Raw genomic sequence first — 11,575 nt, 5'->3', positions numbered from 1 at the left:
CCATGTAGGGAGTGCTCAGGGATTGGAGCGCCCCATGCAGGGGGCCTCCATGGCACTCCTGGGTACTCAGCCGAGCACAGATGTGGAGGGCTCTGCTTGCATTGTTGAACATTCTGGCTTGCTGCTTCTGCTGCTTAGTGGCTAGGCTGGAGAACAGCCAGGGAGGAAGCTGGGAGATGAGATGTTCAAGTGGGGCCAAAAGTGGCTTGTGGAGGGGAGGGGGACAGGCCCTCGAGGAGGGTGGGGAACAGTGGGAGTGAGTGACAGCTTTAGGCCGAGGAGGTGCCCCCTGGGGTGCTGTTGCAAGAGGATGGCACAGGATCAGCCCCCACACGGATATCCTCAGGTTCTCTCTGCTCATCTCGCCTTTCCACAGGGGGTTTCTGTACAATCGTGGGTTGGGGACAGGATCTCCACAGTCCAAGAGAAATGAGTAAGGGGGCCGGGGAGAGGGTGTCGTGGCTACAGGGTATCTGAGCTGTAGGGGGAGAAGCTTGACCCTGCAGACAAGATGAAGAAATTGCTGTTCTGTTCAATCTTAGCTGTACTCGAAGGCCGGAGGTTCTGCTCCAAGGGGCCTCTGGCTTTTGGAGTCTGCCTTTTTGGATCTGCTGGAGTGGGAGAAATAGCAGCCTAGGGCTTGGATGGCAGAGAGAGGGGAGGAAGGGGAGGGTGAGGGACCATTCCTCCCCCAGGGGTGAGTTACAGGAACAGGGCCAGTCACCCTCCCCTGGCCTCCTACCTGGGCCCAGGCACTAAATGTAGAAGCTGTCCTTCCTCCTCTTCTCCCTCCCATCTTAAAACAAAAACAAAAGACAAACAAACAAAATACACAGAGAGAGAGGGGCCCCCCAAACATTCTTTTCATTGCATTTGAAAGAGAAACAGAGATGGGCATGGAGAGACAAACAGACGAGATCCTCCATTGATTGGCTCACTCAGCGAATGTCTATGACTACCAGGGCTGGCCCAGGCTGAGACTAAGACGAGGGACAGGAATTTGAGATCCAAGTTCTTGGGCTATCGTCCAGTTGCCTTCCAGAATATCCAGGACACTCAAACCCAGACACTTCAAGGCACCCCAAGTTGTACCTTAAGCACTTCAGCCAATGCCTTGCCCACCCCTCTTTCTCTGCCTTGTCCCTGGGTGCTTGGACCATGGCAGCACCCCCAGGTAACAGAGATCTTCCCATATGAATTCCCTTGCCTGGTGTGTACTGGAAAGACACAGCACATCCGTTTGCCAGGACCAACACGCGCTCCGCCCCATTTATTCAGAGGGGTGCATTGAGGTCCAGGGAAGCGGAAACACCTGGCAGCGGAGACCCGCGGGTCAGAGTCTAGGTCCTCCCCATCTGCGGCAGACACCGGCTGCCAGGATGCCCCGGGAACGGGAACGCTGCTGATTGGCCCAAAGTTCTCGGGAGCCATCCAACGGGCGAGGAGGGCGTGAGCGTGCTCGGGTCCTCCCCTGGACGGTGCACCGACGCGGGCTCAGTGGCTCAGCCGCTCGCGCCCAGCCGCAGCCAGAGTGCACAGGCCCCGCGCCACGCTCGCCTCGCAGCCGTTCCTGCCCGGCGCTCCGCAACCATGGTTCTGGAGCTCTACCTGGATTTCATGTCCCAGCCCTGCCGCGCCGTCTACATCTTCGCTAAGAAGAACGGCATCCCCTTCGAGCTGCGCACGGTGAATCTGTTAAAAGGTGGGTCGAGCGCGCTCCGCAGCGGGCTGGGTTATACCGAGGCTGTGGATGGGCGCCAGTCTCTCAGGTGTGAGAAGAAGCCGTTGCATCAGTTAGTAGTCGAGTGTTTTTACTCGGGAGAGCAACAACACCCTACCCACGTGTAGGACAGGACGGGACAAAGCAGCTGGGAATTGAGACAGGGGCAGGGAGTGGAGCAAGGACCAGAACAGCCCCCCTAGTTCCTAGCTGGGGTCGTTGCCCTCACAGGTCTTGCGAGCATCATCCTGCAGGGCAGGGTTCCTCTTGTGGCTCCCACCCCTGTCTCCTTGCCTGCCTTCTATCTCTGTCACTTCTACTTGCAGGCCTTCCTTGCCCTGTCTCTGCCTTTTCTCTTTCTTGTGTCCTATTGCCCTTGCCAATGGGGTGTCTTCTACACCCCCAACTCCCAGCTGGAGGGGCCATGAGGGCAACCTGCCAGGGCTGGCTGATCTATCTGGCAGGCCTGGAAAGACATAGTTGGCTCAGAAGCTAGGCGATGATGTGGGGCCACAGCTGGCACCAGGACCAGAAACCCCTGGGGCAGGCCCAAGGACGGCCCTGTTGGCTGGACCCTTCCACCTGCTCCCAGCTTGGGCCACCTGCTATGGGACAGTGGCTGTGAAAGGCCACTGTCAGGTAGAGAGATTGAGAGAAAGAGAGATTTGCATCTGCTGGTTCACTCCGTATATTCCCACAACAGCCAGGGCTGGGCCAGGCTGGAGCCAGGAGCCAGAAACTCCATGTGAGTCTCCCACGTGGGTGGTAGGAACCATCCGCTGTCTCCCAGAAACATCATCAGGGAAGCTGGATGGGAAGCTTTGAATAGTATCAGGGATGCCACCTCTTGCTCCTTTAAGGGAACAGGCATCCTGAGTGACGACTTCATCCACAGCCCTGCCCCCAAAGGCAGCTGCCGCAGGAAGAACAGGTAGGGTTGGTTGTCCTCATTGTTAGAAGGACAAAAGAAGCCACAGCAGGTATGAGCCAGCTAACTCCACACTGGGAGTCGACTGGGTACCAAGTAGAGGCTCTAGCATGGGCCTGGGCTGTGAGGCCTAACACGGGGCATGTGAAAGTGTCAGATCTGGGGACCCTCACGGGCACGTTGGCTGTTGGGTCAGTGCAGGGAAGGAAGGAGAAAGCTGAGTTGCTGGGTTTGTGCAATAGGTGGGAACAGGTGTTCCTGGGAGCAGGCAGGGGTGGCCAGGGCACTGGGGCAGGGGTGAGGGCATTCAGGGCAGCCATCCTGGATAGAATGGCCCGAGACCTCACTTGGGATGAGACAATGGTCAAGGCAGAAGGAGGCTGGTGTATCTGGCACGTGGTTGGAACTGGCTCGGAGCGCAGGTGGGTTATACAGCCATCAGGGAGTCCTTCTGACCTTGACCTCAAGTTTAGCATCTGCTCCACCCAAGGGTCCAGGGGCCATGGACAAAGGCAAGATGGTCCTGAGCCGGGGACAGATATGTGGGTCAGTGTCCAGCAGGGTGATTATCTATTCTCCTGATACCCCAACCCCCCAGAGAGGGCCTGGAATTGGGTGGGGAGGGGGAAGGCACAGCCCTCACAGGGCTCAGCACTCTCCTGTCCTCTAACACAGGCCAGCATTTCACTGATGCCTTTGCCAAGGTTAACCCTCTGAGGAAGGTGCCAGCCCTGAAGGATGGAGACTTCACCTTGGCTGAGAGGTAAGGAGTCCCCACTCCTGGGACTGCTGTGGTGTCCCCAGGGACTGGTCAGCTGTCTGCAGCCACTGCTGTTAGCCTCTGTCCTGGCCTGTGTGCCCAGCCTGGAGTGGACCATCAGCTGGAGCAGGCAGAGGCGTCCAGGCTGTGGTGGGCTGTGGGAGTCACAGCCCCTCTGTTCTACACCTGTGTGGTGCAGATGAAGGAATGAAGGACAAGAGATAGGAGGGATTCACCCCGGGCAGTGGGCCCAGGCACCTTGCTGCCCAGTCCAGCATGCACAGACAGCCTGGATCTCAAGTTGCACAAACCACACTGAATGGGAAGGAAGTGAAGGCAGGAAACCATGGAGGGCTTTCAGGTAGAGGCCATTGGAGGGTTTGGGCAGGTAGCTGGGATGGGAAGCAACATCTGGATGTCACCTGGAAGCCTTCCCCCAGCCCCACCCTCACCGAGGAGACAGGAGAATCCTGTCCATGGTGTGGAGCGAATTCGAGGCGGTGCTTGTCCTTCAAGGCTCCCTGACCCTCCCCACTGGGTGTTACCACCTCCTCCAGGAAGCCCTCAGATCTTTCCTGAAACACAAGTACTTCTGTCTCACATTGGCACTCCAGCTGAGATAATGGGAGGGGCCTGGGCAGATCCAAGTGGGCCTAGGCAGTCACCTTCATTTCTTTTCTCAGAACTCTTTTATTCTGTTTATGCCCCCAAGGCCACTGTGAAAATGCAACACACACACACACATGGACAGATGTCCTGTATAAAATTGCTGAAAAGTGACTGGGGACTGTCCTTGTTCCTTCACCCCCAGTGTGGCCATCCTACTATATCTGAGTCGCAAATACAAGGCCCCTGACCACTGGTACCCCCAGGACCTGCAGGCCCGGGCCCGCGTGGATGAGTACCTGTCATGGCAACACACCACCTTGCGAAACTGCTGTACCCGGGCCTTGTGGCAAAAGGTGAGCACCCCTGGGGGGCGGAGAGGGGGGGTGGGGAGCTCAAAGGACAGTGCTTGCTGCCCTGAGACCTGAGACCCTGAGAACCACACATCCTGAAACAACTCACAGAGCCAAGGAAGGAATCCCTCCCATACAGACCATGCACCTTCAGTCCTGAGCTCCCAGCACACGTCAACGCCCAGCTGCCCCTGGGGTATTGCTGTTTGGGGTAGGCCCCAACAAACACAAGGGCATGTGTGGTAGCTCATTAGTTGAGGTCCTCGCTTTGCATGCTCTCGGATCCCATAGATTTCTATTCATGTTCTGGCTGTTTTATTTCCTGTCCAGCTCCCTACTTGTGGTCTGGGAGAGGAGTTGGGGATGGCCCAAGGTCTTGGGACTCTGCATCCATGTGGGAGACCCAGAGGAAGCTTCTGGCTCCTGGCTTCAGATTGGCTCAGCTCTGGCCGTTATGGCCGCTTGGGAAGTGGATCAGCAGACAGAGGATTTTTGTCTCTTCTTCTCTCTGTGTATCTGGCTCTCCAATGGAGATCAATATACATCTTTAGAAAAACAACAACAAAAAGACAAAAATATTCACCTTGCTACACACCTACTCCCTGGATGAAAAATAGTCTGATACTATAATGAAACGAGGAGTCCTTGCAGTTGGCATGTGCCTGTTGTCTGGGCGTTGAAGACAGTCTAAAAGTAGACATAATGGGAGAACTCAACAGAGAAAACATCAACGTATTTTTACACCTACAATGAACTTTACTTTGGGATGCAGAAGGATTACACTCAAAACAAATAAGATGCTGGGAACTGGTAAAGATATGTCAGAAAAAATAAGACGTCAGAAATAAGTGAATTTTAAAAAGACATATTTTATTTGAAAAACAGAGTTACAGAGAAAGAGAGACATCTTTCAGCCACTGCTTCACTCCCCAGATGGCTAGAGGACTATGCCAGGACTATGCCGGGCTTGAGCCAGCAGCCTGGAATTCCATCTAGGTCTCCCAGCTAGGTGGCAGGGGCCCAAGCATTTTTAAAAAAAGATTTGTTGTTGTTGTTGTTGGAAAGTCAGATACACAGAGAGGAGGAGAGAGGAAGATATTCCATCCAATGATTCACGCCCCCTCAAGTGGCCACAATGCCCAGAGCTGTGTTGATCCAAAGCCAGAAGCTGGGAGCCTCTTCCAGGACTCCCACGCGGGTGCAGGGTCCCAAGGCTTTGGGCCGTCCTCCACTGCTCTCCCAGGCCACAAGCAAGGAGCTGGATGGGAAGTGGGGTTGCTGGGATTAGAACCAGGGCCCATATGGGATCCTGGCACGTTCAAGGAGAAGACGTTAGCTGCTAGGCCACTGTACGGGACCCAAGAAATGACATTTTTAAAGGTACTTTAGGAAACTCATCCAGTAGGCATTTTTCACCTGAAAAAGGAAAATGGGCCAAGGAACCCAGCAGGGGTTTAGTGGAAGGCCAAAGACACATGGCCAATAAGTGTCGAAATTCTATTTAATTTCAACACCCATCAAGTGTGAGCCAGGCAACACACACACACACACACACACACACACACACACACACACACACACACACCCCTGCTGTCTTTCTTCTCCAGCATTCATGTGTTTGAGCTGTGCCCCTGGGATTCTTGTTTGCATAGCACTCACGTAGCACCTGGCACACAGTGTGTGTATGTGGGTGAGAGAGCAAAGTGGGTCTGCTCACACCTGGTGCAGGCAGTCTATTCTGGCAATAAGTGGGTTTTCCAGGGTCAAGAGACACTTGAATGCCCGTGTTTCTACCTTGAGCCTCTAGGAATGGGGAAACAGAACTCCCTGAAGCTGGCGGGAGTGGAAGCCTGGGGCCACTTGAGGGCAGAGTAAGAAAAGATGAGGAGAGCGAGGAAGGAGGAGCCAGGAGCGACAGTGAGCATCAAGGAGTTGTTGGAAGTGCAGAGTGCCAGGCCCCATCCAGATTACTGCTGATTGGGAACATGTACCTTAACTGGATCCTTGGGGTGGTGTGGGCTGCCATGGCGGTAAGGGGTGGTGGGGACTGGACTGTGCCTGCACTGGGGAGGGTTTAATGTTAGGGCAGTGGGGAGCCATGGAAGGCTTCCTGTAGGAGGAGGATGAGCAGGCTGAGGAGGCATTAAGAGCTTCCCCAGCTGCCCTATGGGAGGAGGGCCCAGGGAAAGGTGGAGGCAGATCCTGTTTGAGTAGGAGACCAGGGTTGCTGGGTGCCAGGGATGGGCAGGCTCAGGAATATATCAGAGCCTGGTAATGGATGGGAAGAGGGCAGGGCCCGCATGGGCTATGATGTGACTCTGGCCCACCAGGTGTTTGGCCCGGTGTTCCTGGGCCAATCAGTGCCCCCTGAGACGTTGGCAGCCACTTTGGCGGAGCTGGACAGATGCCTGCAGCTACTCGAGGACAAGTTCCTGCGGGACCAAGCCTTTCTTACCGGTCCCCAAATCTCAGTGGCTGACTTGGTGGCCATCACGGAGCTGATGCATGTGAGTGCCATGGTGGGGGCAGGGCGGAACCAGGTGACCCCCTGGCTGTGACAGCCTGGAATTCTCAGTCTCTGTATCCACCAAATGAATCCAAATGAACACTGGTGATGTTGGTGCTGCTGGTGGTGGGCGAGGGACGCTTCTAAGCAGGAATCCCTGGAGGAGTTTACGAAGCTGGTGCTCACCTGAACCCAACCCTTCCCTCTTGGCTCCCTCTATCCACAGCCCGTCAGTGCCGGTTGCCACATCTTTGAAGGCCGTCCCAAACTGAACGCATGGCGCCAGCGCGTGGAGGCTGCCGTGGGAGAGGACCTTTTCCGGGAAGCCCACGAAGTGGTCATGAAGGCCAAGGACATGCCTCCGGCAGAACCTGCCGTCAAAGAGAGTCTGGCGCCTGTAGCGCAGGTGCTGCTGCGGTGAGCGGATGGCAGGCACCCTGGCCTGCAGAGCTGTGACATCAGAGGACGTCGCCGGCTGGACATAGCTCGCCACCCGCCCTGCAGGCTGTGCTCCATATTCAGGGGGATCACAGCTGTGTGCCTTTTGTCACCCACCCCATTCTCACCCTTCCCTCTGACCTCCTGGAAAACCCCTCTGGAAAGAGTCTGAATAAACACTGATTTTGCTTAGTATCGTATCACCTTGTTTGCATCTTGTCCTGCTTATCTTGCTTCTCCGGAGGTTGAAGTACAAAGGTGCTGAACTTGACACTGAGGCCTTGCACATTCCTATCCTGCCAGACCTCACAAGTTTCAGACCTCTGTCCTGGAGGGCCCCCACCCCTTGGCTCCTTGCCTCGGTTCACCTCGTCCCTTCTTCATCACTTTGGTCTGGTGCCTATGCTGGTCTTTTGGCATCTGGCACCTTCTCCAGGAAGTCCTCCAAGCCTGCATGGGCCCTGGGTCAGGTGAGGTGACTCCTCTGGGCATGAGTTTCTCAGTTGCTTGGGAACAGTCTCCAGGCATCCATTGCCCTACCCTACTCTCCCCTGCCCCAGGGTTGCACACAGGCACCAATGGAGGCTGATCCTGAGGTGTCTGAAGCAGGAGTGGCATGGGTCGTCTGGGTCTCCTCCCAAGGTGAGTGGGGGTCCCTGGCCCTCCCAGGTCCACTCCTCACCTTCTCCAGACTTGCCACCTTCAGGGTTATCACAATTTATCCATCAGCCCATGGGTCTCAGACCCTCTGATACTTGAATTATGCACTAAGCAAACTAGCGGAACAGTGACAAGAAGCCCCCTGTATCATGCACACCTGCAGGGAATCTTACACGTGAACTTGTCACTGCACACAGGCACCCCACTGACACACTTAACTGATGTTTGGACAGTCAGAAGGCACAGGCTCTACAAGGCTGTGGTGACTCCCCAGTGGCCAGCAGGCTCACAGGGTTCAGAAGTTAGAAGGGATCGGGTACAGAGGCAGTTCCCCCAAGTGACATGCCCAGCTCCAGCTGCATTTGCAAGGGTTACCAGGTCTCCTGGTTGTCCCAGAGAAGCACTGCTGGCTGATTCCCCTCTGGTACTTGAAGTTGGCCTGACTTTACAACATAGCAAACTGTTGAATACAGTTTGAGCCATTATGGTGGTGGTTACTGGGGGGAAGGGATCAACCGTGGGGAGAGCCCCCTGAGGTGTGTGTGTGTGTGTTTTGCAGAAGTTTTGCACACCTCCAACATAAGCTAGAAAAGAGAAAATCACCTCCCCCCCCCTCCCATCCTGCCCAGCCCTCCGCCCCGGAGCAGGGTGGGCGGAGCGTCCTGGTTGGGAGTGGGGTTACACTTAGCTGGCTCGGGTGAGAGAGAGAAGCCGAGCAAGCAACTGGGGCCACTTTCTGAAGAGGTGCAAGTTGTGTAACTTGGGCAGCCAATCGCGCAGAGCCGGGACCCTCCCGGCCCAATGAGGAGCCCGGTGGCCTGGTGCCCTTCCCCGGTTTCCTAATCTGAGACCTTTGCCCGCGTCCAGCAGGAGGATTCTGCACCTGCCTTGCTGAGTGGCTGCTGCTGGCCAACTCCCGGCCCGGCAATGCCGTTTGTAGAAGTGGACACCAACCTGCCCGCTACCCGCTTGCCCCCGGGGCTGGAAAAGCGACTGAGCTCGGCCGCTGCCTGTATCCTGGGCAAACCAGAGGACGTGAGTGTAGCCCAGGGAGCCGCGGGTGCGTGGGACACTGAGGTCCTAAGCTTCCAGTCCTGTCCACGCCGCGACTCCTACGGTGGTCCTGATTGTTCTACTCAAAGAACCGCGCCGCATCCCACCTTAGCTCTCCAGCCGTGACCGTGTGATGGCCCTTCAAGCTCACCTCTCCAGCCCTCTACGACGCCACATGGGCTGAGCTCTGACTCCCCGGGGTCGCCCCTCCCCTGGGTCAGCTCCAGTCCCGGCTGACCCTGCTGCCGGTAAAAATTGGTTGTTCCCTACAGCGCGTCAGCGTGACCGTGAGGCCGGGACTGACCATCCTGATGGGCGGCTCCACGGAACCTTATGTGCACTTGCGGGTCTCCTCCATCGGCGTGGTGGGCAGCGCCGAGCAGAACTGCGCCCACAGCGCCCGCTTCTTTGAATTCCTTACCAACGAACTGGCCCTGGGCCAGGAAAGGTGTGTAAAGACCAAGGGGAGGACCCACTGGGGAGGAGACTGCACCCTCAGCCCCCAATCCTCAACCCCCGCATTCCTCACCCAACTCAGGAAGGGCAGACTCATCCCAGTTCCCAGGCCTCTAGTGTTCCTATGAATGAATGAATGAATGAATGAATGAATGAATGAATGACCAGCTCTGCAGTGGTTCCCCGTGACACCTGTACCAAGTGTGGCTTGTGGATCTCCAATGTGCTGGCGTGTGAACCTAGAAGACAACCTGAGCACCATTTCCCCTGGAGCATTTCAAGGGTCACATGGCCTGACAAGTGTCACCTGGCCAAGTAGAGAGATATTACTGCCTGAAAAAAAAAAAGCCAGAATTTCATGCCTAGGGAGAGCTTTTCCAAGCTGCTTGGGAGAAATAGTGGAGAGGTGCCCAGAGGCCCTAGGAGAAACTCAGGGACAGAGCCACAGAGTAGAGAGAGAGAGCCCTGGCATGGAGGGTGGGGTGGGGACTTCGGGACATGTGGGGTCTGGGGTCAGCTCTGATGAGTATCTGGAGATGAGCCATACCCCGCTGGGAGCCCCCTCTTTGAACAACAGACATCAGGGGCAGAGTTCAAGGGCTCCATTCTCCAGTGAGATGCTACCACCCAGGCGTGGCATCGACGTCAAGGGTGACACTGCCCACTGGGTACAGTTCAAGTGCCACTGAGGGCCCCAGGGCCTGCAGTAGACCTTCCAGACTCATTGTGTACCCAAGGAAGGCTGGCAAGAACTGGCTGCTTCTGGCAGGTGCTCTGACCTGGCCCAAGCTGGGGAGACGCAGTCATAAGGAATGGAGCGACGCTCCTAGCTGGGAACTCTGCAGGTTTCTCATATGTGTGAACTTGACCACTCCTGCATGCCCTCTTGTGCAAACATATGGCCCCCACAGGGTAGATGCCGCCATTATGCCAGTTTTACAGATGGGAAAAGTAAGATCATCACACACTCAGATAACCCCCTCATGCAGATGCACAGAACAGCCCTGCACCCCACCCTTCTGCTCGGGTATGCTGTCTGCTTTTCGTCACCATAACCTTCATGTCATTTTGGCAAGAGAGACCTGAGGATTCACACGGTGGGTGTGAGCTGGGGGAATCATCCCAGCTTCACCTTGAGCCAGACGTTGAGACATAGGTTGACTGAGATGGGGTACAGGTCCCTGGGGACCCTACAGTTAGGAGGAGGGGGGACTGCATAGACTTTGCCAAGCACACAGCACCCACACGAAGGCTCCCTCCCGTGAGGTGCATGTCTTGAGGGGGCACTGCCTGTCACCTGCTTCTCCACCAAGGTCATGGGAAAGGTCAGAGCAGGGGGTGAGCGGGACTTCAAACTGCAAGGTGGGCTAATGGGCTGACCTGGTGTGGGAGGGGCGTGCCAGATGCGGTGTGAAGCCAAGGAGCTGATCACATTATTTTTCTCTCTTCTGAAGGATACTTATCCAGTTTAACCCCCTGGAGCCATGGCAAGTTGGCAAGCAAGGGACAGTTCTGACATTTCTGTGATTGTCACTTCCCCAGGTGTGTCTGTGAGTCAGCACTCCTGATCCAGTGGAGTTCTGGGAGGGGTACCAGCTTTGAGCACCCCTCCTAAGCTTACCTCCCAATCCAGCTCCCTGCTAATGTACCTGTAAAAGCAGCTGCTTGGGCCTCACTAACCACCTGCAGACCCAGCTAGACTTCCTGTTCTGATCTTAGCCTGGCTTAGCTCTGGCCATGCCAACAATCTGGGAAGTGAACCAGCAGGTGGAAGACCTGTCTCTCCCTCTCTGTAATTCTGCCTTACTAATAAAAAATCTTATAAAACAAAGAGGGAAAAAAAAGAGGTTTATTTCGATTGATGGTCTTGGAGACCAAGGTCGAGGGTACTTATTGCACTCAGCGGAGGCCAGTGGAGCTCCAGGCTCCAGGTTTTAACTGATGTAGGTATTGGGGGAGTGAGACAGCAGAGGGAAGATCCCTTTCATCTCTATGTAAAACTACCTTTCAAATCTTAAAAGCGAAAAGCCAGCCATGATCTCCTGGTTCAGTTGCCTCCCATGGGAGTATTTGGGGCAAGGATGCTGGCCCCTCC

General features: G+C 55.7%; 2 protein-coding genes across 5 annotated transcripts; both read left to right on the top strand.

Moving 5' to 3' along the window:
* The first annotated feature begins 1,529 nt into the window (after positions 1 to 1,529).
* Positions 1,530 to 9,895, top strand: LOC121171784 (glutathione S-transferase theta-3-like). Of its 3 annotated transcripts, XM_041003520.1 has the most exons (6): positions 1,530 to 1,702; positions 3,324 to 3,411; positions 4,220 to 4,370; positions 6,698 to 6,874; positions 7,100 to 7,340; positions 9,880 to 9,895. In XM_041003520.1, exons 1-5 carry the CDS (start codon positions 1,591 to 1,593, stop codon positions 7,292 to 7,294), a joined length of 723 nt encoding a protein of 240 aa, XP_040859454.1. In that variant the 5' UTR covers positions 1,530 to 1,590; the 3' UTR covers positions 7,295 to 7,340; positions 9,880 to 9,895. The 3 variants fall into 3 exon arrangements, with proteins under 3 accessions (XP_040859454.1, XP_040859453.1, XP_040859455.1); XM_041003519.1 differs by lacking the exon at positions 9,880 to 9,895 and having other exon boundaries at positions 7,100 to 7,511; XM_041003521.1 differs by lacking the exons at positions 3,324 to 3,411; positions 4,220 to 4,370; positions 9,880 to 9,895 and adding an exon at positions 1,770 to 1,771 and having other exon boundaries at positions 7,100 to 7,511.
* LOC121171785 (D-dopachrome decarboxylase-like) lies at positions 8,802 to 11,058 on the top strand. Of its 2 annotated transcripts, XM_041003523.1 has the most exons (3): positions 8,802 to 9,006; positions 9,297 to 9,472; positions 10,935 to 11,058. In XM_041003523.1, exons 1-3 carry the CDS (start codon positions 8,899 to 8,901, stop codon positions 11,005 to 11,007), a joined length of 357 nt encoding a protein of 118 aa, XP_040859457.1. In that variant the 5' UTR covers positions 8,802 to 8,898; the 3' UTR covers positions 11,008 to 11,058. The 2 variants fall into 2 exon arrangements, with proteins under 2 accessions (XP_040859457.1, XP_040859456.1); XM_041003522.1 differs by lacking the exon at positions 10,935 to 11,058 and having other exon boundaries at positions 9,297 to 9,863.
* The last annotated feature ends 517 nt before the right edge of the window (positions 11,059 to 11,575 follow it).

This window comes from Ochotona curzoniae, unplaced genomic scaffold (assembly GCF_017591425.1).
Source record: "Ochotona curzoniae isolate NIBS_2020 unplaced genomic scaffold, NIBS_Ocur_1.0 scaffold_274, whole genome shotgun sequence".
NCBI lineage: Eukaryota > Metazoa > Chordata > Mammalia > Lagomorpha > Ochotonidae > Ochotona > Ochotona curzoniae.
Note: the sequence above shows the minus strand (reverse complement) of the source record. Positions and strands in the feature narration are given on the sequence as shown.